At 37.4% G+C, this 25,654-nt stretch overlaps 1 protein-coding gene across 5 annotated transcripts in view; it reads left to right on the top strand.

The window, feature by feature from the left end:
- ADGRB3 (adhesion G protein-coupled receptor B3) overlaps positions 1 to 25,654 on the top strand; it is a 727,154-nt gene that overhangs the window by 369,383 nt on the left and 332,117 nt on the right. For all 5 annotated transcript variants that reach the window (XM_047734013.1, XM_047734014.1, XM_047734011.1 and 2 more), the window contains 2 exons: positions 7,055 to 7,123; positions 10,383 to 10,491. In XM_047734013.1, coding sequence (XP_047589969.1) covers positions 7,055 to 7,123; positions 10,383 to 10,491 — 178 coding nt within the window. The remainder of the gene's footprint in view (positions 1 to 7,054; positions 7,124 to 10,382; positions 10,492 to 25,654) is intronic.

The following is a 25,654-nucleotide window of genomic DNA, read 5'->3' as shown; positions in this document are numbered from 1 at the left end:
CGTATGTTTTTTTGAATAGAAGATTAAGAAGTAGAGTCATAGCCAGGTCAGAGGAAGTTGGGCATATGCTATCCATGTCTTCATCTATAATCTGGCTGTGTTCATGGTTTTGTATATCCTACATGCATATGTCAGTGGCCAAGTGCATAGAGGCTGAAAAAATACGTGAGATATATAGAACGCTTCTTGAACCCTCTTTGGATTTTTACTCTTGTTAAATGCTTAGTCTGTCCTCCTCCAGATTAATTTCCCCAATCCAATGTCTTCTTTCTGAATTTATTTTATTCTGTCACCTTTAAATCCTGCTTCTCTTCCTACCTTCTTATCTCCCATCTCCCATCTCTCCTACTTATTCTTCCTATCTAGTCTGTCAGCAATGCTTTAACCTTGACTACATCCCATTCAGCTCTATTCCTGGTTATCCTCCCCTCCCCACCCCACAAAGTCTCCAGTTCTCAACTAGAACTAATGATTCAGAATGTTTACCTTTAAGCTTCCAACTTTTAGTTAAAAGAGCCCACTGGGCCTCTTCTCTTAGATATATTATAGACCCTTCATACTCAAACTGAACAAAATGAAACTGACTGTCTTCTTTGCAACACTGCTATTTCATCTTTGGTATTTAGTGTGGCTAACTGCGTCCTCATTCTAAACTGCCTGAGCTGGGAGCCAAAGACTGATCTATGATGCTCTACTTTCCCTCCTGTGCAATCTGTCGCTATGTCATATTGTTTCCCTGAACCAAGCTACCATCATCTCCGGCCTCAATAAGCAAGACAGACTACTTTCTGACCTCCTTATTTTTCCTCTCACTCTTCTGCACTTTGTTTTCCACTCAGCAGCCAAAGTCACATCTTTAATTCTAATGAAACTCACGTCACAGAACGATAGCCTGGGATTAAGACATCACTTTCCTTGACCTCTGTCTTCTCCATCCTGTGTTCACATTCTCCCTTCTCCACCACATCCAACCCCTGTTTTAAGACCACGCCAGCTATACTGGCTTTCTCTCTGTTTCTAAAATTTGTCCATACTGTCGCCTCTACCCTGAGAAGTTGTACTTGCTCTTCCCATTTTCCTGGAACTCTTTTCCTCAGGTCTTCCCAAGGCTGCGTCCTTCTTACCACTCTGTTTTCACCTTAAATGTCACCTTCCTGCTGAATATTCAACCCAAAGTAGTCTCGCATAAACATACACACACCCCTCCCAACCCAGTTACTCTCTACTCCCACAAACTGTGTTATTTTTGTATTGCCCCTGAAATCATTATTTATTGCTTATTTATTGCTTTCCAGTACCCATTATAGTGTAAGCTCCATGAGAGTAGGAACCCTCATGTGCATTGTTCACTGTGGTATTCGCAGCACTTACAAAACTGCCAGGTATTTACTAGATGTTCAATAAATAGTGAGTAGATACTTTGTGCTTCTTAGGTATTTTCCATGTCTTCCCTCACCTTTCTGTTCTCACACCTGCTGCTGCCCTTTAGGTCTTCGTAATTTCTCTTTTGAGCTATTGAAAAAGGAACTGAGGTTCCTTTCCCCAGTCTTCTTCCTTGCCAAAGCCCACTATGATTTGCTGCCTGGGTTATATTTTTATAACTTTCTTTATCCCATTCTTTTGCTGAACAAAGCAGCACTTCTGTGACCTTTGCGTTCTGCCAGGGGTGGGATGGTGGTAGTTGTAGGGCTGGGAGGGTTTGCTGTGTTTGCCAAAGAGTGAGCTGTATTTTTGTTTTTTAAAGATTTTTTTATTTGTTTATTTGACAGATAGAGATCACAAGTAGGCAGAGAGGCAGGCAGAGAGAGAGGAAGGGAAGCAGGCTCCCTGCCAAAAAGAGAGCCCAATGTGGGGCTTGATTCCAGGACCCTGGGATCATGACCCCAACCCAAGGCAGAGGCTTTAACCCACTGAGCCACCCAGGCGCCCTGAACTGTATTTTTGAAAGAGGAGGTCTCTTCGTCAGTGGATTTAAATCTGAGGACCAGGGTCAGCTATGCACAGCTCCTTCCCATCCATTAATTAGGCCCCATTAATTAGGCCCTACAATGTCTTGGAAGTATGTCTGTGCTTAGAATGCCCCCAAGACTTCAGGATGCCATTTTAAATAGGAAGAGTTTGAGTCCATATTCATTCAAGATAACCAGTTTTCTTATCTGTAAAAGTAAGTGTTATATCTCCTTCCCTGGACGTAGTGAGGAACTTGCTGGCATTGATATATGGCAGAGGAAGGTGTTGATTTGAAAGGATGTAGAAAATTAGGTGGGGGGGCCATTTGTTAATTTTTTTTTAATTCTTTCGATGTCTAGCCCATTGTTTTATACACATTTTAAAATATTTGAGTATTTACATTTTCCTTGTATTATGCTGTACACTAGGGCATAAGAGTGAAATAATCCCAACGAGGTGTAAGCTGGTGAAGGGAAAAGCCCGAACTGATCATTATACAAGTACCTCATAATTAAGAATATGATATAATTGAAGAGAAGACTACACAATGCAACTACATGTCAGCATGTTTATCACCTTTTAAGTGGGTGCTATACAATTGGAAGGCTGCCTGCATTACCATCCTCTCTTTTATGTTAGGTGAAGTACGGTTGTTCTCCCTGGTCAGTGCATGGTAGTTCTGATGAGTCAGTCAGGCAGGGATTAGAGATGGAATAGAGCCAGTGATGATACTTATTCACCGTATATTGGGAAAACCAACTATGAGGACAGAGAACAGGAGCCCTTTATATAACCGTGTCCTTTACATCCTATTTTTATGGTTGATTACTTCTATGAACTGATAGTTTCCTTTGTCCATGCATGTTTTTTGTTAATTTTGAATGAAGAAGGTATTGGTAATGAAAAATAAAAATGTTCACTGATTAAAATCAGGGAAAAAAACATGCAGCCCCTGAAAACTTAGGGTGGTGGTGACGCTATCATAAGGCCCTCTTGAGGAAATTGCATGTAGATGTAGACATGAAGGACAGAAAGAGTTATTTGGGTGAAGAACAGGAGATAGAGCAGTCAAGGAAAGAGAACAGCATTGTATAGGTCCAGAGGCTAATCAGGGAAGAGTTTGGGATGCATGAAGAAGTCTAATGAACCTGTAATATAGAGACTGTGGGACAGGATAGCTTAAGGCAGAGCCAGAGCTATAAGAATGGACTAAATCATGCATGGCCTTACAGCTATCAGTATCTCTCCCGATTAGGAAGTCAATGGCCTATCCTGCTCTGTGCATCCTTATCCTAATGGCTTGTCTCTGACTCCTTGTTTAGCCTTTATGACTTTTTATGTTCCTGCTATGTTTCTAGTCAGGACCATCACAATTCTTAAAGACCATCATGAATCCTTAAAACTTTCAGATCTACATTATTAAATCTGTTCCTTAGGGCTCGTCTTCATCTCTCAGTGCTCAAGCATTTTGTTGATGGGTTAAGAGAAGGAGAACACATTTCCCAGAGCTCAGCTATTTCACATCACTAACTTCATCTATGGCTCTGTTCCCACAAGGACTTCAGCAAAATCTAAATACTCACATATGCTTCAGTATATTTATAGAAAATTTTATAGAATACATGAGAAATTTGTCAAGCAGAAGCCAATCAGATGTAAAACAAATCATTAGTTATCACTTTCCAGAAAATAGAGTGGTTTTTAGTCTCATGTGGCCAAACCTAGGACTTGCACTTTGAATGTGGCAGAAACATTTATGGCTTCTCTTATAACAGACATTTACTGCACCGGTTTTCATAATACTTGCTGCAAAGAATAAGTGAGGAGTCGTGCCCCCCGACCTTTGTGTCCAGCAAACAATTGCGCAATGCCTCTCACATAGTAGTTGTCTGATAATAACAACACTGAAAACCCTCCCAGCTGAGTACATTTCTTAGGAAGGAGAGCTTTCTCCAGATAAATGATAGGCCCTGAAGTTAGTGGTGAGTAAGCTCTGTGCTCCCCATACTGTCTGGAAAGAAAGAGGCTATAAAAGAGAGAAGGAGAGACCACCCTGGGTTGTGAAAGTCTGTAACAGCCTTATGGGGCATATTTGCCGTCATGTGGCCATAAATACAAATCATGCCACCAGTCATACAAAAGATAACAGGGAAGGAATAAAATCATAAAGCCGCCATATATCGAGCACTTACCATGTGTCAGATTGTGTGCTAGGAATTAGCTCCAAGCTTCCCTATGGCTCTGGCAGGCCACCGTTATCTCCGGTTTCTATCGTACGGGTTAGAGAAGGGGTGCAGAGGTGGGCAACATTCGCCTAGAACCACACAGTTAATGAATGTGGGGGACATGGGAGCCAGGTCTGCCCTGTGAAGCTCCAAACAGCTTTGGCCAAGGACACTTAATTTTTCAGAACAGTCTAGGGTCGTAGAGATTGGGGCTGATAAAAGAAAAGGAAACAAAACAAAAACCTCTTGTCAGTTGCAGCTCAGGGCCTAACCTAAGTGACCTGACCCATAGTCACCAAAAAAGAGATCCTGCCAGAATGAGCAGAGTTCCTGAAGAACTCCAGCAAGCCGTACATCTTCATCAACTGAAGTTGCCTCAGACTTTCCTCAAAAATTCAGTCAGGTGGCCTAAGGTATTATATGTCCCTTCTCAAAAAATACTGTTCAACTTGATTCTACTCTTTTCCTCGGTCTTATCTTTAAAGCAAATGTCGAAGTGATTTGATAGAGAGATGAGAGCAGGGTCTGCTCAAGGGAATGATGCTTGAGTTTTGTTTGAGATCCTGAGATGTAGTGGCCGCGTGACTTCATTATTTCCTTTAAGGTTAGGGTTCCATTAAATACTGGCCCAGGACAAGGCATTGTGTGTACTGAGGGTACACTGAAGAATAGAAAATCTTCCTGTAAGTGCCCCCATCCCCCTCCTTGGTTTTCAGGCTTAGCTCACTGTGCCCCACATGGTCTCATGGCAGATCATTCCCTGTCCAGTCAACAGGGAGAAAGGAGAACTTTATCTGTATTTCTATTCCACTCTGATTAATGAAGTCCGACATATTGCTTTGGAGAGGTGATACAAAACATGCCTTACACTGTGTGCCTAGTTGAAGGTATATTTTAGTAATTGTATTTTCATATATGCCCTTTGGCAATTTAAGAAAAAAAAATTGAACTCTGAATATATCGCTTGGTCAGGAATTGTGTCTGTTCCCTGACCTTCATATACAGTGCAGAGCCACTGACCCACTATCAGTAAGACCTGCTTTGTGAAATGTTTTCCTCAGAAATGGATACACGTCTGCACAAATTGCTTCCCATTCTCTTGGTGTCTTTGTTAGCAGTGGCATACCCGTGTATGAAAGCTAGCAGGGGTGAAGGTGTAGACCGCGGCTGGGGACCTCACCACCACTAACTGGCATGGACGGGGATGAAATCTGCAACTTTTGCCTCATTAGCAGCATGTCCCCTACTGAGTTAAGCAGCCATAGGCAATTGGAGAACGCCGAAGGTTAATTCTTTCTGCCCATAGGTAGAGTTACAGCTCAATGGACTAAGCCCTTCAAATGTTATCACTCCAACCAGGAAATTTTAAGTGGAAAAAAAATGGCTGGTAGCACAAAAAGGTTAAACGAATTGAAAACAGGTCTAAAACAGACTTGCAATTTTTTCGAGAGCCGTGTAAAATATTCTGTAACTTTTACAGAGGTTATGACTTGAAACATGTTTCAACCATGTGATTACTGGGAACTATTAAAGTAAATAGCACAAATAGGGCAATTAAATATAGATACTCACAGCTTCAAAGCACAAGAGAAGAGGAAGTGAAGCAGCTTTATTTTCTTCTAAAAACAGGTGACTTTATTTGAATTGAATAAAGACCTTCTTTGAAAAGCTGGATAGGGAGGGAGACTGATGAGGCTAAAAAATTACGATTATTTCCCCCTGAAGGGAGTCTTCTCCTGAGCTGATGTATCAGTATGAGGCAGTGCTCCTCTGAAAATACATACAAGCCAAGAAGAAGAGATGGGCTCTGAGGACACAACCGAGGGACCGCTGTCCATGTAGCTTAAGATAAATGTCACAGCTTCACTTTGCACTTCCTAGGTCGCCTGTGACCCCAAGTCACTATTCATTTTCAACAGACCCTCTGATCTTCTCCTGGCCTCTGAGTTTTGAAGACACAGTGTAGCATGGGAGAGCAGGAAGGTCTCTCTCTGGTCAAGATCCCTTGTGTGTCAAATGGGCACTAATGCAGATGATCTCAGCTGAGTCTCTGCTTGTGTATGAGAGCCCAAACACATCTGTCTGCATGGAAAGGGAAAACCAGAAACTCATCAGGGATACTGCTAGACTAAAGTCAAGCCAATAGGTCTTCAGCAGTTAGCTCACGAGGAGATGACTAGGATTTGGCCCTTGAATAGGAACTTGCAACTGTGTCTATTCCTTCTTCCATTTTGGCTTGCTGGCAAAAGGCAGAATAAAGAATGATTATTTGAAATAGCTAGGATTTATTGAGCACTTAACCATGTGCTATATGCCAGGTACTTGGAAAATTCCATTTCATCTTTGCAAGAGGTAATTGTAAAAGTTTGAGAAAAATAGCCAGGAAGTGCAGACCCAGGATCCAAGTGAGGAAGCCTGTCACATGCCTCAGCTTTTCCCATGGCCTGTGTCTTCGCTACAGTGTTCTTCAGAATAGCAGTATAACTAGCCATCATGGTTCACAATTAACTGGATAGCTTGTAATTAGACATTTAAGGGATTTTCACTACCAAAGGAAGAAAACTCATTTGCAAGGAATAATTTTATGATAGCACAACAGAATACAATACAGAGACTATAATGGAAGATATCACTGTAAGTAAACCCAAGTATTTTACCTATTCTGGTGTCTTCTGAGGTGTGTATGTGAAGTTATAGAGAAATACCAGCAGTATGGTACTGAGGAAGGGCCTTCAGAGATCTTCTAGAATAGTATGTTAGGGTTATAAAGCAATATGACAGAGTGTTTATACCCTTATCACACAGTTAATTCAAATGGATGTTTTTGAAAAGTGGATTCCTCATGTAACATTAAATCTCTTATCCAATTTAATTTGCAGAACTTCTTCCAAATAGTTAGCAACCTTCTAGATGAAGAAAACAAGGAAAAATGGGAGGATGCACAACAGGTAAGTCTGGAGCCATTTCAAAACTTAAAACAAAATTGGTTAAGGAAAGCTTAAAAAGTACGTGGAAAATATTTTAGTATTTTCTTAAAAAATAAGGAAATGTTAAAAAATATTAATAGTTTGCTGTCCCAAGAACATAAAGGAGGCATCTAAAAGTCATCTTAGGGACACCTGGGTGGCTCAGTCATTAAGCCTCTGCCTTTGGCTCAGGTCATGATCCTAGAGTCCTGGATCGAGCTCCACATCGGGCTCCCCGCTCAGTGGGAAGCCTGCTTCTCCCTCTCCTACTCCTCCTGCTGTGTTCCCTCTCTTGCTGTCTCTCTCTGTCAAATAAATAAATAAATAAAATCTTTAAAAAAAAATAAAAGTCATCTTAGATTATATTATACTAATTTTAGAGGAAATAAGTGATCTCTTTTATCCTAACAATCAATGGACTGAATGATGTTATAAATGTGGGAAAAACTAAACAGGCTGAAGTAATTCCTCACTTTGAGGTAGCAATACATAGTAACTATATGCCTTAGCAGCCAGTTTCTTTCCTGCCTACAGACTATGGGAGAAACAGCAAATCCAAAAGCATACATTACAAACCGAACTGTGGGGTAATAACAAGTAAAATCCCTTGCATTTACTACAACACTATGTATAATCTGGATCAGATATGCAGATGTGCATTTGGATTCAAAGCCAAGAGCTGTAAAAATGAGTTCTCATAAGAAAGTTTAAATTCTGCTTTTCTTCTCTTTCTGCTATACATGATCAGTGTAGCACGTGGCCTTATTGGTTTGATTATTCTTTTAAAATACCTTTCACTGCTATTTGTGCTATACTAACTATGTATGGTTAATAACACTTCCCCCCTCCAAATTACAGAAAAAATGGGTTAGAGGTTAAGAGAGGGAGAATAAGAACGTTTTAAAAACTCTTGTGGAAATTTAATATAACCGTGTATTAAAATTCTTTAAGTTTTCTACTTGACCTTTGCTAGTTCTGAGAGAACAGTGCAGTCTTGGAAATAATAATATTTTCTGAGGTTCAAGTGAACCATCCATCCCTTTCTCCCCTTATAATCATGTTCTTGGCCTTCAGGAGCAAAGCATGCTCTTTATTCCTGTTATGATAGGGGCTCTAAAAATAGTCCAGTGTGGGTCTACCTCATTATCAGGTACAAATTCTGTGCTTCTGGCCATAGGAAGAAAAAAGAGCACTCCTTAGTGTAAGACCCTGAATCTATCTTTTTCTGCTAGCTTGAATTATATATTTGTCCTTGGCTTTCTTCTAGAGGAGAGCCTCATTCACTCACTGGAAGGAAATGGTGTCTTTTCCTAGAATACAGCTGCAGAGGCTAAGCACATCTTTCCAGAATGCAGGAGACTATTAATAATGGATATATTTAGAGTAAATGTATAATACCCTTTTTTAAACAAGACTGCAATTCATCGCATGGCATTATTTACTGTGAGGTCCCAACTTGAACGAACAGCGAGTAGTATACAACTCCTCATCAATGGAAAACCCTGAATCCCTAATCCGTCCCTTTACTTGTGATTTTGAGTTACCTATATCTTGCCTTTAAATATTTCTTCCAGTTGTGATAATCCTTAATGCCTTTTTAAAGACAACTGCTTGAATAGAAGTAAATAAGGTAACTACTTGAAGTCAAATAACAACGACAACTCTTTTGTAGCTTTTACACACATAGTTCACCTTAAATTCACCTGGTAATGGGGTGGCCACTTGTTAGTTAACTGGCTTTATCCGAGGAGGGGGAAATAAGCTTTTCTATCTTCATGCAGGTAGTTTGCAACTTAGAGCAAGGTACCTGCTGAAGGTTAACGCTCCTCCCCTCCCATAGAAACTGAGAGGTAGAGACCCTGTCTTCCTTGTTATCACCTCTGTCTCTCTCTGAAGACATCCCTACGTCTTCCCTATAAGAGTCTATTTAGCTTTTAAAAAGATTTACATACATTTCAAAAACACAGAGAAAGAACTTAACAATTATTATTTTCAAAAGTAATGCTTTAAGAAAAAGGATGAAGGATATAGAGCTGAGAGGGGGAGTCTCTCATTTTCAGCAAGCAGAATTAAGACTCCTATTTTTAATTTGTATTTACCCTTACACAACACATACTCATATACACCTCACAGAAACAGCAGAAAAAATACAGTAGTAGCAGAAAGCTTGGAGCTGATGGAAATTTCATGCAGATTTTGGAATGATAATGACAATGAATTCTCAGAATTTATATTTAATAATTGGAATAGATAAGAAATAACATTTCTCCCCAGATTTTCCCCAAATTAAAAAAAAAAAGTACAAGTATCCATGCTACACATTTCTAAGTGTAATAGCCACTATTCATGTCTTCAAATATATGTACCTATATGATGCATTCTCAGTGTCCGAATTTTAGTGGGGCGCAGCCACAACCTCCTGTAAACATTATACACTCCACCTGCAGTTCACCCTGCCCAGCGTGGCTCCCTTTTACTCAAGTCCCTTCCACCTCTGACTGTATACTTCTCTGCTAATCAGACTATCTTTTCCCCTCCTGCACCAGCCTTTGTAAAGACAAAGTCACCAGAATTCTAATCCACTTCATTTTTTCATGGCTCCAAGGGGCAGTCATGCTGAATGGCTAAAAGAAATGACTCTAACTTCAAAAGACTTTCTGCTCTAATGTCATTCTCTAATACAGGCTGCCTGTATAAGCATTATGGATGATACAGAGTAACATTCATATGACCTTCTAAATGACCTTCACTTCTCACACCCTGGGCCAGAATCAGGGTGTGTTTGAGCAAAGACTCCTCTGTTGGCAGCGTGTAAGGCGGCGTGGTGTTGGGTTTGCTATGTGCACGTACCTGTGAAGCACCCACGCTACAGCTATTGTCATGATCCTGAAATTATTGCCAACATTGTTATTCATTCAATAGCTATTACAGTTGTAGAAGTAAATGTTTCTCCCAAGGTACAAATGCTAGTTTGCAGCGACCTTACTAGTTTGTCAATATTCTTGTGATGGCAATAATAATTGCTTTTTTCTTTCAGTGGCCAAGAACTTTCAAGTTCTTGCCGTGTGACACCTGGTATCATTCTCAACTAGTGATTCAAAAATACAACTGTTGCCAGTTGCAGAAATTCCTTCAAATAAATCAGAGTTCATTTGTGACCTCGTTATGTAGTTTTGTTATTCCAGTTATATATTCTATTATGTAGACTTTTTATTCCTTCCAATCTTGCTTCTTTTTGTAGATTTATCCTGGCTCAATAGAGTTAATGCAGGTGATTGAAGATTTTATACACATTGTTGGAATGGGGATGATGGCCTTTCAGAATTCATACTTAATGACTGGAAATGTAGGTAAGAAATAGGATTTTTTTCCCAAATCTTACTGAAATTAAAAAAATTGCAGGTATCTGTGCCATATATTTTTAAGTGTCATATCCATTGCTCACATCTTCAGGTGTATGTAAGTAATGTATTGTGGATACTTACTGTCTGATTTTTAGATAGGCCCAACCACATATACATTATACACACACCCGTGCACACACACAGAGACACACACATTTGTATGGATTCCTAGAGTGTTTATCTTGTCTGTATTTGCACATGTGCATGTAAAGGGGCATATGTACTACTTTTTCCATTTGCCAAACAAATGTTCATTGGTGTCTGACCTAATGTTAAAAATATATAATATATATTCTTGAGTGGTTTTTTTTTTTTTAATGAGTCTTCATAATCTTCCATACATTGTTCATGAGGATGCCAAGTTACTTATTTTTGTAGGTATCCCAGGGATGTGCTGAATCAGCACAGGCTGTAGCATGTTTTGGGAGACCTTCCAAGTCATGGTGCTCTTGCTGCTGCGTTAGTTTTCCTGAGCGACTCCCAGGCACAATGACTCTCTCCCACCCCTCTGTAGCGAATTCTGTATTGCCAGAGTGCATCAGTAATAATCAATAATTAATAATTGTCTCTAATGAGAGGAATTACACAGAGGAGCAAAACCTACACACACTTTTCAGCACCACAATTACACTGAGCCACCAACAGTAATGTTAACCAAATGGCAGATTTTACTCTTTGTAGTAAAAAAACATGGTGAGAGGGGCGCCTGGGTGGCTCAGTAGGTTAAGCCGCTGCCTTCGGCTCAGGTCATGATCCCAGGTCCTGGTTCGAGCCCCACCTCGGGCTTTCTGCTCAGCGGGGAGCCTGCTTCCTCCTCTCTCTCCTGCCTGCCTCTCTGCTTACTTGTGATTTCTCTCTGTCAAATAATAAATAAAATCTTTAAAAAAAAAAAAAACATGGTGAGAGTACAGAAATAGTCTTTCAAATATTAGATGCACTGAGCTGATATAGGTTTACAGTTTCTTCATTTCTTAGAAGTTTCCTCTCATAATGTTTCTGTGATTCAGATTTCTGTCATTTTTCACTGCTTAGTAGTCTTCACCTAAAGACCACTGAACTATAGATAATGTTTTTAAATACACATAGCTTGCCTCAGATTCTTATTCATGACATGTTTAAGCTTTAATTTCTGGATCAGGAAGATACCTAACTTTTGGAGTGATTAACTGGGGGAGTTCAACTAGTACAGAACACATAAACATATATTTTATATATATATATATATTATATCTGTATAATATATATATATGTATACATATATATTATAGCTTTTAATCATTCACTTCACACTTGGTTTCTTCTGAAGGTATTTTAGTCCTAGAGGGACTCATGAGATCATAAGGTATCTTCCATCAGGATGACCTCAAATAGTAAAGGATAATAACTAATTGCTGGTAATATTTTTCAGTTGAGGAGGGCCTATGCAATACAGTCCTTAAATGGGGACATCTCCATGCCAATATACCATCATCATGCAGCATGAGACCTTTCAGTTAGATTTATGTTTTTATCCACTTTCTGAGTCAGTTTGAGGGCCCAGACTTTCCCTCTGAGTGGGTGTTTAGCAGCTTGTGCTGGTTCAGGAATGGAGTAAACTGTCCCTTACTCTAAACATTGAGGGATGAGAAGGAAAGGGAACCAAAAATAATATCTTTGTTGAAGACTAAATTCAGAAATCAGAGAAAATCCAAGTTAAATGTGCATTCCAAAAGTGGTTAGGCAAAGAGAGGGAAAGATCAACTCTGTAGGAAAAGGGATAGTATGTTGGGCTATGAGTTATCCAGTACAGGTAAGGAAAAACCTAGAGAGATTCTGGGGATGCTGGTCATTGAAGCTGGAACCACTCTCTAAAGCGCTTAATGACTTCTGTGGTGAGGAGGACCCACCCACGAAGGCTGCTGGGCCAGATGAGTCCGTTCACAAATTTCCAAGAAAAATTAAGGGGGAAACACACAGGGGTATTGCTTCTTTAATTCTTTTTTGTAAATGTTAACATCTAATTCTAAAAGTCATTGCCAATTAAAAGTATCAGATTGGGGAGGGGCACCAGGGTGTGTGCAGGTCGGTTGAGCGTCCAAATCCTGGCTTCTGTTCAGGTTGTGATCTTGGGATCATGAGATTGAACCCCACATCTGGCTCCATGTTCAGTGCAGAGTCTGCTCAAGGCTCTTCTCCATCTCCCTCTGCCCCTCTCCCTTCCTTTGTGTGTGCTTTCTCTCTCTCTCTCTCAAATAAATAAATAATGAAAAAATCTTTAAAAGAAAGTATCAAATTGATACATGGCCTTTATTCAGTTTGGCAAAAAAGCTGTAAAAAAGGAATGCCAATCTCAGAGTCCTAGTAAACTTCAATTTGGACTTAAGCACACTGTTTGAATAACAGTATATGAAATCCTCTACAGTCTAGTATAATTTACTACATAAATTCTGTAAATTATGAACATTATTACTCTTTACTTTCCTTTTGACTTGCCAAAATTATGTATTTGAAAAACTTTGTGTATTTTTTGAATGAAGATTCTATTTTCTAGGTTTGCCTACTTCCTTTATCATTGCTAAACTTTAAGACGTGTATTAAATATGGTAACTCAAAGCATTTTAGTACTGCAGATAAAGCCAATATTGTCCTATACTGTCTTCGTTCTTGCGTAAGGACAGTGTGATTTGGTCTTCTGATCACTTATGTGTAACTAATTATGTTTTTTAAAAAGGTTATATTCTGTGAATAAATATCCCAAATATTATTATACAATGCTATTATACAAAGAGGTCTTATTTATTGTTGATTTCCTTCCAGTACTTACCCAGAGACTGACTTTTCATTTCATGACTAGATGAAGGTTATTCTCAATAACATGTTGGACTTTTCCAAAGTATATCCATATATTAGTTAGGTTCTCCAGAGAAACAGAACCAGTAAGACATAAGTCGATATATAGGAAGAGATTTATTTGGGGGATATTGGCTCATGCAGTTATGGGGGCTGAGAAGACCTGTCATCCGTTGTCTGCAAACTGGAAGCCAGGAAAGCTGATAATGTAGTTCCATTCCAAACCTGAAGGACCCTAGAACCAGGAGCACCAATGTCTGTAGGCAGGAGATAGATACCCCAGCTCAAGGAGAGAGCAAATCCACCCTCTGCCATTTTGTTCTTTTCAGCTCTCAGGTGATGCCCACCTGCATCATTGTTGGTGATCTTTCCTTGGTCTGTGATTCAATATTGATCTCCAGTAACATCCTTATAGACACACCCTGAAATAACGTTTTACCAGTTATCTGCACATTCGTTAGCCCAGTCAAGTTGATACATATAATTAACCATCACAATATACTAGTATCAAATTGGATAATACAAATAATAATTACTAACTATTCATATTCTTCATGTTATTCAATTTGGGGCTAGCATATGTAAACATCCTTATATAGTTTGTCTGATATTTCCAAAGTTTTGGAGAAGGACACACACAGAGGATAATTTACAGTAGCAAATTATGCAATGTGAGAGTTGTCACTTATTTGTCTTACATCCTAAGTACAAATTTTAATTACCCAACATTAAGCTTATTATCCTGAATACACACACACATACATGCTGATTTGTGCACACATTTAAACACACATGTACACACAGCTAATGAATAATAAATAGATACTAGGTAACAAAGAAAGGATGCTTATTCTTTATGGTCATTTTCTACAGGGTGTGTTGGATTAAGACTATTTAAAGAACCACAAGAGATCATCATGTCTCTTAAAGAGATTATTTTTTTCCATAAGGCCTAGATGTATTGCCACCTTACTTTTCTGGGATATAGGTAAGCTCCTGAAGAAAGACAGAGTTGAATAGCCAAAAATAAATATCATAAAGACCATAGAGTGTAGTAAGAAGGTCTCAGAACCTTGCTGATAGTCTGCTTTATTTCAACTTTAAATATTGCTTCAGCATTTCTGTTTTCTGGTTCCTGATTTAGATAGAATGAGTTGGAAGCAGAGATAGTGTTGTTAGAAACACATGTATAACAAATATAATACTGAAATGCTCAAACAATAAGGACAAAGCTATACTGAAAGAATGTAGCAGATTATGGAGCCCCTGCTGTAGGAACAACCAGTTCTAAGACTTAGAATGACACTTAATGTCTAAAATCATGGCCTCTATTCATCAAGATAAAAGTGTCTATAATCTAATTAAGATGGCAAGAAAATGAATGACATATCTGAGAAAGATTTTCTTCAGAATTAGTTGAAATGAAGTTTTAAAGTTTATTTTTTTCTGAAAAGTGTCCCTACCTGCATCAGCTTTTAATAAATGAAATGCTATTTTATGCTAAAAACCTATGAACATTTTGGTATAAATGCATTCATGTTCATTTTTGGAGGGGGCAGGTCCGAAGCTTTGATGAGTTTCTCAAAAGACTTATGCTTTAAGAAAGTTCATACAAAGCTTGAAAAAATTATTCTATGAACAAGATATTAAACAAGCTAAAAATTGTAAAATATATTGGGCATTCATAAAATAATTGGGCTTAAAACAGAATACTTATTTTTCATATTCATGTATGAATATGACATTCAAAATAGAGATATGATAATTATAATAAATGAAAATTAATGAGCACTTACTAAAGACTAAGCACATAAATAGCTTATATAGTTGCTGAATAGATGAATGAACATGAAGAATTGATACGGTACAGAGAGATTCCAATTTGTAATATGTCTCAGTTTATTGCAAAATTGTATTCTAAATGTTATAAATATGCTGCATAAGTAAGTGGTTTTTGTTTTAGTAAAAGATATGAATTTGTTTATTTTTTTAAATATTATTGTTATCAATTAGGTCAGGGGGACTATATCTTAATATCATTTAATATAAGTTAAAGTTGTTTTTCTTCAACAAAAACATTCTTTGAAGAGTTGTTTAAACTTACTTTCTGTTCTTTCTCTGTAAGCATTTTATCTGCAGTCCCTTGCAGCCCTGTGTTTCCCACATCACATCCCTGAAACTCCTCTCAGAAAAGCTTTCTGGAAACTCCTCCCATATTTTAGGCTTCATGTTCCCTGTGTTTTGCTAACCACTATCTCTTTCTTGAAACTGCTCATTCTTTTACGATTTTTATATTTATTACAGTATAAACTAGAATCAAAGAATAGCAATTAGACTTATGATTCAAAAATGATAAGATTTTTGGAGGCAGTAACATAAAGCAAAGAAGGTGAAGCACTGAAAGCGAAAAAAGGTACATTATTTCTGGCCCAGCATTTTGTGTTCCAAGGCAGACTAGAATGTGTGAGATCTTCCATGATTAGAGCCATATGGCTCTAATGGATTTCCATTATTCTAAAAATTTGTCTAACCCTTTAGCAAAGTGTTTGATAATTTTCATTATGCTTTTAGCCATCAATTTTCCACAATAACTTCAAGTAGCCTTTATATTTACTTTATTCATTGGTAAGAATAGATTGTTCTTTAGAAGTTAATTGTTTTGGGCTTAGAACTTGAATTGTATTCATCAAACTGAGTTCAAGGAAGATAGTAATGTGTTACATGTTGCTAGCCCACTGACTCTGTTCAGTTAAAATCAAAAGAAAATTATCTCTTACTATAATCAAAACCTTTAATTAGTCATTAGAATAAATGACTCATCTTCTGGCTTACAAGGAGATTACAGCCTCATTTAGGACATAAAAGAATTACATTAATAAATAAAATACACTTTGGTATGTGTCATATAAAACAAATGTAGAGATTCCTTACAAGAGATGTTGTTCTGTATTAAGGATCTAGAGAACTTATCGAAGAAGGAAGCATTTAGTGTAGATTTTGAGGATTGACTGGATTGTTGACAGTTCAACATGAGAATGAATGGGAAGGAGATGGTTACATTCCAGAACAGTCTTTTAACAGAAACAGTATAGAGTTTCAAAGTTGAGATTGTGCTTAGCAGATAAGTGGTTTATTTTGATAAAAATACATATGTACAGAAGTAAAGAAAAATGAAATAAAATTGGAGAAGCATGGTGAGACATGGTGTAAGATGGTTCTGAATTCTGAAGACAATAGGGAGCTACCAAAGCTTGACCTGATGAGAGCTGTGCTTGGTAATAGATTATGTTAGAGCAGAAATAGAATTTTCTTTTTGAGAAAGACTTTAAATGTGGAAACTGGAAGGCCTTTTACAATCCATGAGGGAATTGGGAAGACTTGAGTTAGTGGTAGTAGGAATAGAAACCAAATCATAGTTATGAATTTGAGGTCTGAGGCAGAAATGATAATATTTCATAACTTAAGGTGTCGGAAAAAAATGTGATTATATTTATTCAACAAACATCTGAGAGGGTCTTTCACATATTAATGTTTAGATGTAAGTGTAACACTCAAGTGAAAGAATGAAATGTGGTCTTGGGCTTTAGTAGGGAAGTCAAATTTATCATATATATATGATAATCAACTGCATATAAATGATAGTTGAAGCCATCAAAGATTTTTTTCAACCATTAGAACAGTAATAAGAGAAATGGTGTAAGATGTTGCCCTTATTAAAAACAAAGAACTTATAAATACATGTGGTGATAGAGGTTAACTAGATTTATTGCCATGGTCATTTCACAATATATAAATACCAAATTATTATGTTATGTACCTCAAAATAATATAATGCTTTGTGTCAATTAAATATCAATGAAATTTTCTGTTATATATGGCTATGGAGAGATCTCCAGGTACAATAATAAACCAGATTAAGAAATATATTTTGTGGGATGCCTGGGTGGCTCAGTTGGTTAAGCAGCTGCCTTCGGCTCAGGTCACGATCCCAGGGTCCTGGGATCGAATCCCACATCGGGCTCCTTGCTCATCAGGGAGCCTGTTTCTCCCTCTACCTCTGTCTGCCATTCTGTCTGCCTGTGCTTGCTCTCTCTCCCTCTCTCTCTCTGACAAATAAATAAATAAAATCTTTAAAAAAAAAAAGAAATATATTTTGTGTTCAAATAAAAGATGTTATTCTAGATGAAGGTTTATATAAGTTATAGAATTAAAATTAATGTTGAGGGGGGGAAAAAACCCATAAAGATATAGCAGGTGTCAGAGTAAGAATAGTCAGAAGTAGTAGGCATAAAGAATCCCAAAACAGGGCAGAATAAAATCATTGACATGTAATTACTGGGAGAGAAAGAATATTTCAAAATGAATACTGTAGCTAATATCTATTGCTAATGAAGATCAGAGTTATTAAGACTTATGTGAAATCCTTGGTGATTGCTGATGATATAACTTAAAAGTTCTCCGGGAAAAGTTCAGACACGATGAACAGGATCTAAATTTCTGAACTCTTTATCTGCTTTCCACGGATTACCCCCTTGTCATTTTGATACAATTATCTCCAAGGATTTAGTTGGCATAGATGAATGTTGATACACCCGCTAACTACTGTGTCACAACTGTTCTTTAGGAAATATTCTAAGTTGACAGTATCAGATAAAAAGGGAATATTTTTTAGACTAATACTATCTCAAAATACAGAATGTTGTAATTATAAGCTGTAAAGGAATTCCAAAAGTTGTCCCTTTGTTGGGCATCTGGGTGGCTCTGTGGGTTAAAGCCTCTGCCTTCAGCTCAGGTCATGATCCCAGGGTCCTGGGATCGAGCCCCACATCAGGCTCTCTGCTCAGTGGGGATCCTGCTTCCCCCTCGCTCTCTGCCTGCCTCTCTGCCTACTTGTGATCTCTGTCTGTCAAATAAATAAATAAAATTAAAAAGAAAAAAAAAGTTGTCCCTGTGTATAAACCTTAAGAGATATGATTCTGGAAAGTATAGTTTCAGTTCTTCCCCAGTAATCCAATAAAGCTAGTGTCTTCAAAACATTACAGTTAAGACATTTTTCTTTGCCAAGCTAAATATCACCATCTATTCTTGGTTTAGAAATACAAAATACTGGGCTCTTCAGAATGAACATTCATACTTGATATTTTCTGAAATTGAATCCAAATTCAATCTGAAGAATGACATAATACAATTCTGACATCTCTTTTCTCTCCACAATGCTGTCTCAACATCACATCTATATTATTTCTTCGACTCACTAATAAATGTAATCATTTCTGTCATAGAATATCCTGTTCTTCAATTGAGAAACCAACCTTCAATCTGATGATATAATTATAAAATAAAGTGGCTTCTCTTTTCTAGGCTTATTTTCCTTTTGGTCACTGCTTTGTTTTGTGGTTCATATGTCTCTGTCACTTGTTTAACTTTCCTTAAAAATCAAATACTTGTAGTCAGATGACACCAAGCCTGAGTAATACACAATTTACTGTCTTTTTTTTGCTTATCTGTAGCACCTGACGTTGGTTGAGTCTGCTAGACTTGAGTCTGAAAGTGTCAGATTCTACTTCCTCTTTCTGGCTCTCTACTGCTCTTTCTTGCTAGACACGTGAAACAACTGTGGTGTCTTTATGTAGATCACAGAGGAAAACTAAAAATACCTATTTTTGTTTTTTTTTAATTCTTTTTTTTTTTTTTTTTTTAGTGGTACTCCCTTGAGAAGGTAAATAGTTCAAACATAGTTTTAAACTATGATTTGGAATGGAATGCAGCACTATGAATTCTTTGATTGCTTCTCATTTAATAGATATTATCTCATAATATTTCCTATGATCTTCTTATTCCAGAACACTGGAAGGGGGTGGAAGTGCTGGGGAGATTACTGACAAAGGCTGTATCCAAACCCTCTAGTGGTAAGCAAGACATATGACTCAGGGGCCCTCTTCCATCCAACTGAGAACTCTATTTTAGGTGCTTCCAAGTATCATTATAATAGATTGACAATGGTCTATGGCTTTAAGAGGCCTTAGACATTTATTCAATAAAAATGTGCCATGTTCTGTTCTACGTTCTGAGAATTTCTCAGGGAACAAATTAGACAACATTCTTGCTCTCATGGAACTTTTGTTTTGTTTTTTTTTTTTTAAGATTTTTATTTATTTATTTGACAGACAGAGATCAAAAGTAGGCAAAGAGGCAGGCGGGGGGGGGGGTGGGGTGGGAAGCAGGCTTCCCACTGAGCAGAGAGCCCGATGCGGGGCTCGATCCCAGGACACTGAGATCATGACATGAGCTGAAGCCAAAGGCTTTAACCCACTGAGCCACACAGGTGCCCTGGAACTTATGTTTTATAACAGAGACAGATGTCAAACAAGTACCATCTAACATGTCCAGTGGTTATAAGTGATATAAAAAGAAATAAAGCAATCCACCATGGTAAGGGGATAGAGAATGAAAATAAAAAGAGTAATTTTAGACTAGATAGTCATGGAAGACCTCTAATCAAAGTAGTGATATTTCAATATAGACCTGAGTGCCTTGATAGCATGAGGCACAGTTATATGTGGGGACAGAACATTTCAAGCAGGAGAAACAATAAGTAAAAGGTCTTGAGGCATCCATTGCCTGATATTGTAGAGGCACTAAAGGAGGGGGTGGTGAAGAGGCTGAAGTTGGTTCTGGGGGAGAAATGAAACCAGAAAGGGAGAGGGGAGCCAGCCTGTGGAAGGCATATGACTGTAGGTCTGAATGAGATGCAAAACCATTGAAAAATGTGGGCAGAAACATGACCTAATCTTATTTATGTCCTAAAAGAACCATTCTGAGTGTGGAGTGAAAACAGGCCGTAGTGGGGTAGAACTGGCTATACAGAGATAGCCAACCAACCCAGGTTGGGTATTTACTGCATTGTATTATTGTATCCAGATGAGACAGCTCATTGGTTTAGACCATATGCCAGTGGAAAGAGTGAGAAGACGTCAGATCCTGGAGACATTTTAAAGCTTGATCTTACAGAGCTTACTAATGGTTAGAAACAGGATGTGAAAAAAAGAGAGAGCTCAAGAAAATGTCTCCAGTACACTTCCAAGAACTCAACTACAAAAATAAGACAGATTTATGTCTAAATCTGTATCCTATAAAGTAAAAAACTTATTTTGGCAAACATTTAAATGTCTCTAAAGCTTAGAATCCAAAGCAAGCTTGTCTTAGTTTATTTATTTTTTCTTTTCTTATTCTTTTAAAAATTTTTATTAAGATGTAGTCGACATATAAATTGTATTAATTTTAGGTGTACAACATAATGATTTGGTATTTGTATATATTGGGAAATGATAACATGATAAGTTAACATTCATCACTACACTTAGTTACAATTTTTTTTTTTTTCTTACAATGAGAACTTTTAAATTCTTCTCCATTATGGTGCGCCTGGGTGGCTCGGTTGGTTGAGAGTCTGACTCCTGAATTCAGCTCAGTTCATGATCTCAGGTTCATGAGATGGAGCCAGGCTCTGTGCTGAATGTGGAGCCTGCTTGAGATTCTCTCTCTCTCTCTCTTCCTCTGTTTCGCCCATTCCTCTCCCCGACTTGCAACCTTGTTCTCTCATAAATAAATAAATTAATTAATTAATTATGTTTTAAAAGATCTCTCTTAGCAACTTTTATCTTTTTAAGGATTTATCTATTTATTTGAAAGAGAAAGAAAGAGAGAGAGCGAGAGGGAGGAGAAGAGGGAGAGAAGCAGACTCCCCACTGAGCAAAGAGCCCAACATGGAGCTTAATCCCAAGATCCTGGGATCATGACTTGAGCCGAAGGCAGCCGCTTAATGACTGTACCACCCAGGTGCCCCTCTTAGCAACTTTTAAATATATAATATAGTAATGTTAACTATAGTCACCATGCTGTTTATGTTTTATATATTCTTGTTTCTGAGTCCAGCAGACATCCTTGCTCCTGCAGTATAAGAAATTTTATACTGTGAAGGCATTAGCCTTCTGTCATCATTCTACCATCTGAATCCCTGGAAAAAAGCTAGAATGAAATTGTTCCTTAAAATGACTTCTTAAAGTTATAACTCAGATTGAGCTGCTGGTTAACAAGTGAAATAAATTCTACTTTCTCCATCATTTTAGTATGTCTTCTATTTATAAAGTCATGGAAGCTCAAGAATGGAAAAATATTTAGGGGTCAACCAAATCCAGCCATAATTGGTCAGTTCTAAACCATTTTGTGGTGTGTGTTTTTTTTTTTAATAAAAATTTGTCTTTAATTAAAAGAAAATACATTAAAGTATCTAAGTTGGAATGTCTCTGCAAAACACCTTTATGTCTCTAGCTTAAAAAGTGTTATTTGTAGTAGTGCTAGTATCATGATTACAACCTGGACCTTAAGCAGAAAATATAGATCATATTATAGTGTTTCAAATAATCAGTAGGGCTGTGTTCTTCTAGAAGGTAACTGGAGTGAAAATAGTTACATAATATTTTTAAGCTTATCTAGTCTGTTTTATACAGTCTATTCAAGGACACAATTATTCATGTAGTCATTAAATAATGATTCTTGTCCCTAAAAAACTCAAACTAGAACACATTGTTAATAGCCATTATTTCTCATTTCAAATAACCCAGATGCCCTAAACTTTTCCTCCACTATTCCTGTATCATGCCAATTCCTAGCTCTCATTCTAACTATTTCTCCTCTATAAATTTCTCATTTGGTCTCCAGATTTTTAAAAGCTTTTGCTTATTATCCTATCTTAAATACAGTTACAAGAGAGTAGAGTCTACATTTTGCTACTTTAGAAGACCTTTTTTCCTACTTCTTTACAGATACAATATTTGAGTGTATATTTTAGTAAAAATTTCCTAGTGTCACAAAGGGGCTATTATTCCAAGGAACTCTTTTCAGAGGTACCATTTGAGTACAATGTATAGGAAAATGTCTTTGCTTTTTCTTTTGTCACTTAGGTTTTCAAAAAAAAATATTTGGTAAGGTATCCCTTATATTAATTATACAGCATTTCCCAAATTAACACTTTCACAAATATTCATGATCTTATTTACTCCTAACAACCTTGCTGCCACGGTGTTAAGGGCATCCACACAATTTGTCCTACATCAATGCTTCCCATTCAGAATCAATGCATCTTTATCCTTTTGCATTTTAGTAATTGAAAGTTAAAGATTTGTTTCATTATCTCGTTCAGCCAACCACACTCTAACCTACTTCTGTTATATAAAGAGCTTCACTGTGGTTTTATTATGACTGGGGAAATCTTACTCATGTAGTCTGTATTTTTAGGTCAAGGTAAAATGACTTCTGACCTTTATTTTCTTTTGTAGTGATATTTTTCATATATATCTACTTTATTAGGAATCTCAAAATTGTTTTCTGGCCAATTACATATTTTTTAAAGAATACCTGATTACCTTTAATAAACCTTTTATAACATTTCCTAGCCAGTGAAAATTTTGTGAACTTGTTACTCATTCAGTCTTCATTCTTTCAGCTAACTGTTTAGTGGAAAATGTCTAGATAGAGTCCAAATCTTGGGCTCTAAAACCCATTATTTCTTTTGGATTTTATATTTGCTGGGAAAATGCTCATGATCTGAGGAAAACTAATGAGGTCACACAAATTTCAGTTGGGAATGTACACCATTGAATGCATAGTATTTCTCAGCAAAACTGGGACATGAGTAGGAAAAGCAAAAGAGACATTGACTCCTCCCCTCGCTATCAATGCCTGTGAGAAAGAGTTCACAGCCTAAAGAATGAAATGCATGTAACACAGATGGTGAAGATACATGCTTTAGTGGTACATCTTGAACACAGCTTGTGAAAGTTGTCCTGAATGGAAAAACACAATTTCAAAACTTCAGGTGAGAATATAGACAGAATTCATGGATTCTCACACACTGACACATAATTCAAAAACCATTTTGGGCTTGAGTTTTCTTAATTACTCTCTATAAAGAACATAGGTTGTTTTTTTTTTAAGATTTTATTTATTTATTTTGAGAGAGCGAGAGAACGCAGGAAGGAGAGGGAGAGAGAATCCTAAGCAAAGTCGACACTGCGGAGGGCTCAGTCTCACAGTTCTGAGGTCAGGACCTAGGCCAAAATCAAGAGTGGAACACTTAACCTACACTTAACTTACACTTAACTGACTGAGCCACCCAGGACCCAGAGCGAAAGAACATGAGTTTTTGCAAAGAATTTGCTCATGGCTTCTGTGCCCTGTGGAAGCTCTGGAGAGGAATTTTGCATAAAGGGACAGTGCTTTCCCTCTGTTCAAGAAATCCAGAAGGGTGGGGCACCTGGGTGGCTCAGTGGGTTAAGCCTCTGCCTTTGGCTCAGGTCATGATCTCAGGGTCCTGAGATAGAGCCCCACATGGGGCTCTCCGCTCAGCAGGGAGCCTGCTTCCCCCTTCTATCTGCCTGCCTCTCTGCCTACTTGTGATCTCTCTCTCTCTCTCTCTGTCAAATAAATAAAATAAAATCTTAAAAAAAAAAGGGGGGGGGAGAAGGGGAAGAGGACTCCAACTAGGGGAAGACTTTTAGAGATGGGATTAGCATTAAGAGCTAGTGACTCCCTAGGTCCCTAAAAACATTGTATCTAAAGCATGTTGGAATGATAGCTCTTCCCAGTGTGCCTACATTCTCCTGTTAGAGGTTAATTCCTACAGGATCTGGTAGACACTTACAGACCAGAATAGAAACAAAATCTAAAGCCAACCGAAAACCAAAATTTGACTGTTATAATACCTCTGATCTCTATTGGTTTATATAAGCTTTTGAAATTATAAAATTAGCATTCTGCAAGCCTTCTTTTCAGTGAATTAGAAGGAAGTTGCTGTGAGTTTGTATGAATACGAAAACAATTCCATTCTAACTGTCTCTATGGCAATAATTGCTTTTCTCTATGGCTATAGTGGTCAGCCTCTGTAACAATAACCAGTGAAGAGAAAAGAGACTCTGATTTTAATTTTTTTTCTATTTATATGGCTTCAGCTTTTCAAAAGTCTTATTTGGTTATTCCAAGAATTCGATGCTAAATTATTCCTCTTCTCCATTGCTTCTTTTGCTAAATCCCAAATAAGTAAGTTCTCATCTGAATTTGACAACTGAAAAATATGACTCAGATTAAAGACTGGTGCTCTTTATGTCAGTGCTAACAGGGATGCCATTTAGTATCTAGGAAAACACGCTGACTTTGGAGCTAGATTTGGCTGCAAAACTTGATTATACCACAACAAGTTGACCTTCTGCTAGTTATTTCATTTCTAAATCCCTCAGTTGGCTCCTTTCTAAATTATAGATAATAATATCTTCCCTAAAGTGTTATTATAAAGATTAAATATAATATCTATTTAGCACCTGGCGTGTACTAGGCTCTTGGTAATTGGTAGTGGATAAATATAGGGTCAAATATGGGCTCTGCTCCTGATTGGATGTGTGGTCATGCAACTCAGTCACAGGAAGCCACAGTCCCTTCCTCCAGGGAACTGCTAAAGTTCTTACTTAAATTTAATACCCTGAGTTTCTGTTTGTTTTTTTCTAATCGCAATGGTATGCTTACTGTTTATTTTACAAAGCAGACCAGGATCTCAGACTCCTAGACAGATAATATAATTAAATCTAGAAAACTATTTGTGCTTTGTCTATTTTAAAATGGGTTTGTTACCAGTTGTCATTTGTAGCATAATGACTCTGTAGGCCCCCAAACATTCCAATGGTACTTACATTTTTCTATCGTCGGGAGCTACTCTTCTCTTTTTTTTGTTTTTATTAGTCATTAGTCAGATCCTCATTCTCTGAATGATTAACACGGAAGATCTTTTCTGATTTAATTTCATAATTTCCTCTCCTTAACATGTAATACATCACCTGTAGTCTACCCAGCTATATCAATTATCCCTATAGATGCATCAAATAATTCTATAGCATAACTGTAACCTCTGAATTCATAAGTGAATTAGCCTCTTTTGTCTTTAAATAATGTCTTCTAAACAGTCAAAATATTTTTTTTTGTTTTATGCCACCTACTTACATTTTTCATAAGAAGAGTTTTAACATTAGGAATATAATTACTCTTATGTGGCTAGTTTAATGTATTTTCTTTAATCCAATCTTCTGTTTTAGTTTGTGACATATGAATATGAGAGAGTGAGTGTGAGTGAGTATGGTTGTGTGTGTATGTTCTAAAATATTTATTAGTGCATTTCCGATACCATGAAATGCAGTTGTTTCCGATACTATGAAAATTTATACTCTGGAGTCTC

The sequence above is a fragment of the Lutra lutra genome, chromosome 6 (assembly GCF_902655055.1).
Source record: "Lutra lutra chromosome 6, mLutLut1.2, whole genome shotgun sequence".
Taxonomy (NCBI): Eukaryota; Metazoa; Chordata; class Mammalia; order Carnivora; family Mustelidae; genus Lutra; species Lutra lutra.
This window is presented reverse-complemented; position numbering and strand designations above follow the sequence as displayed.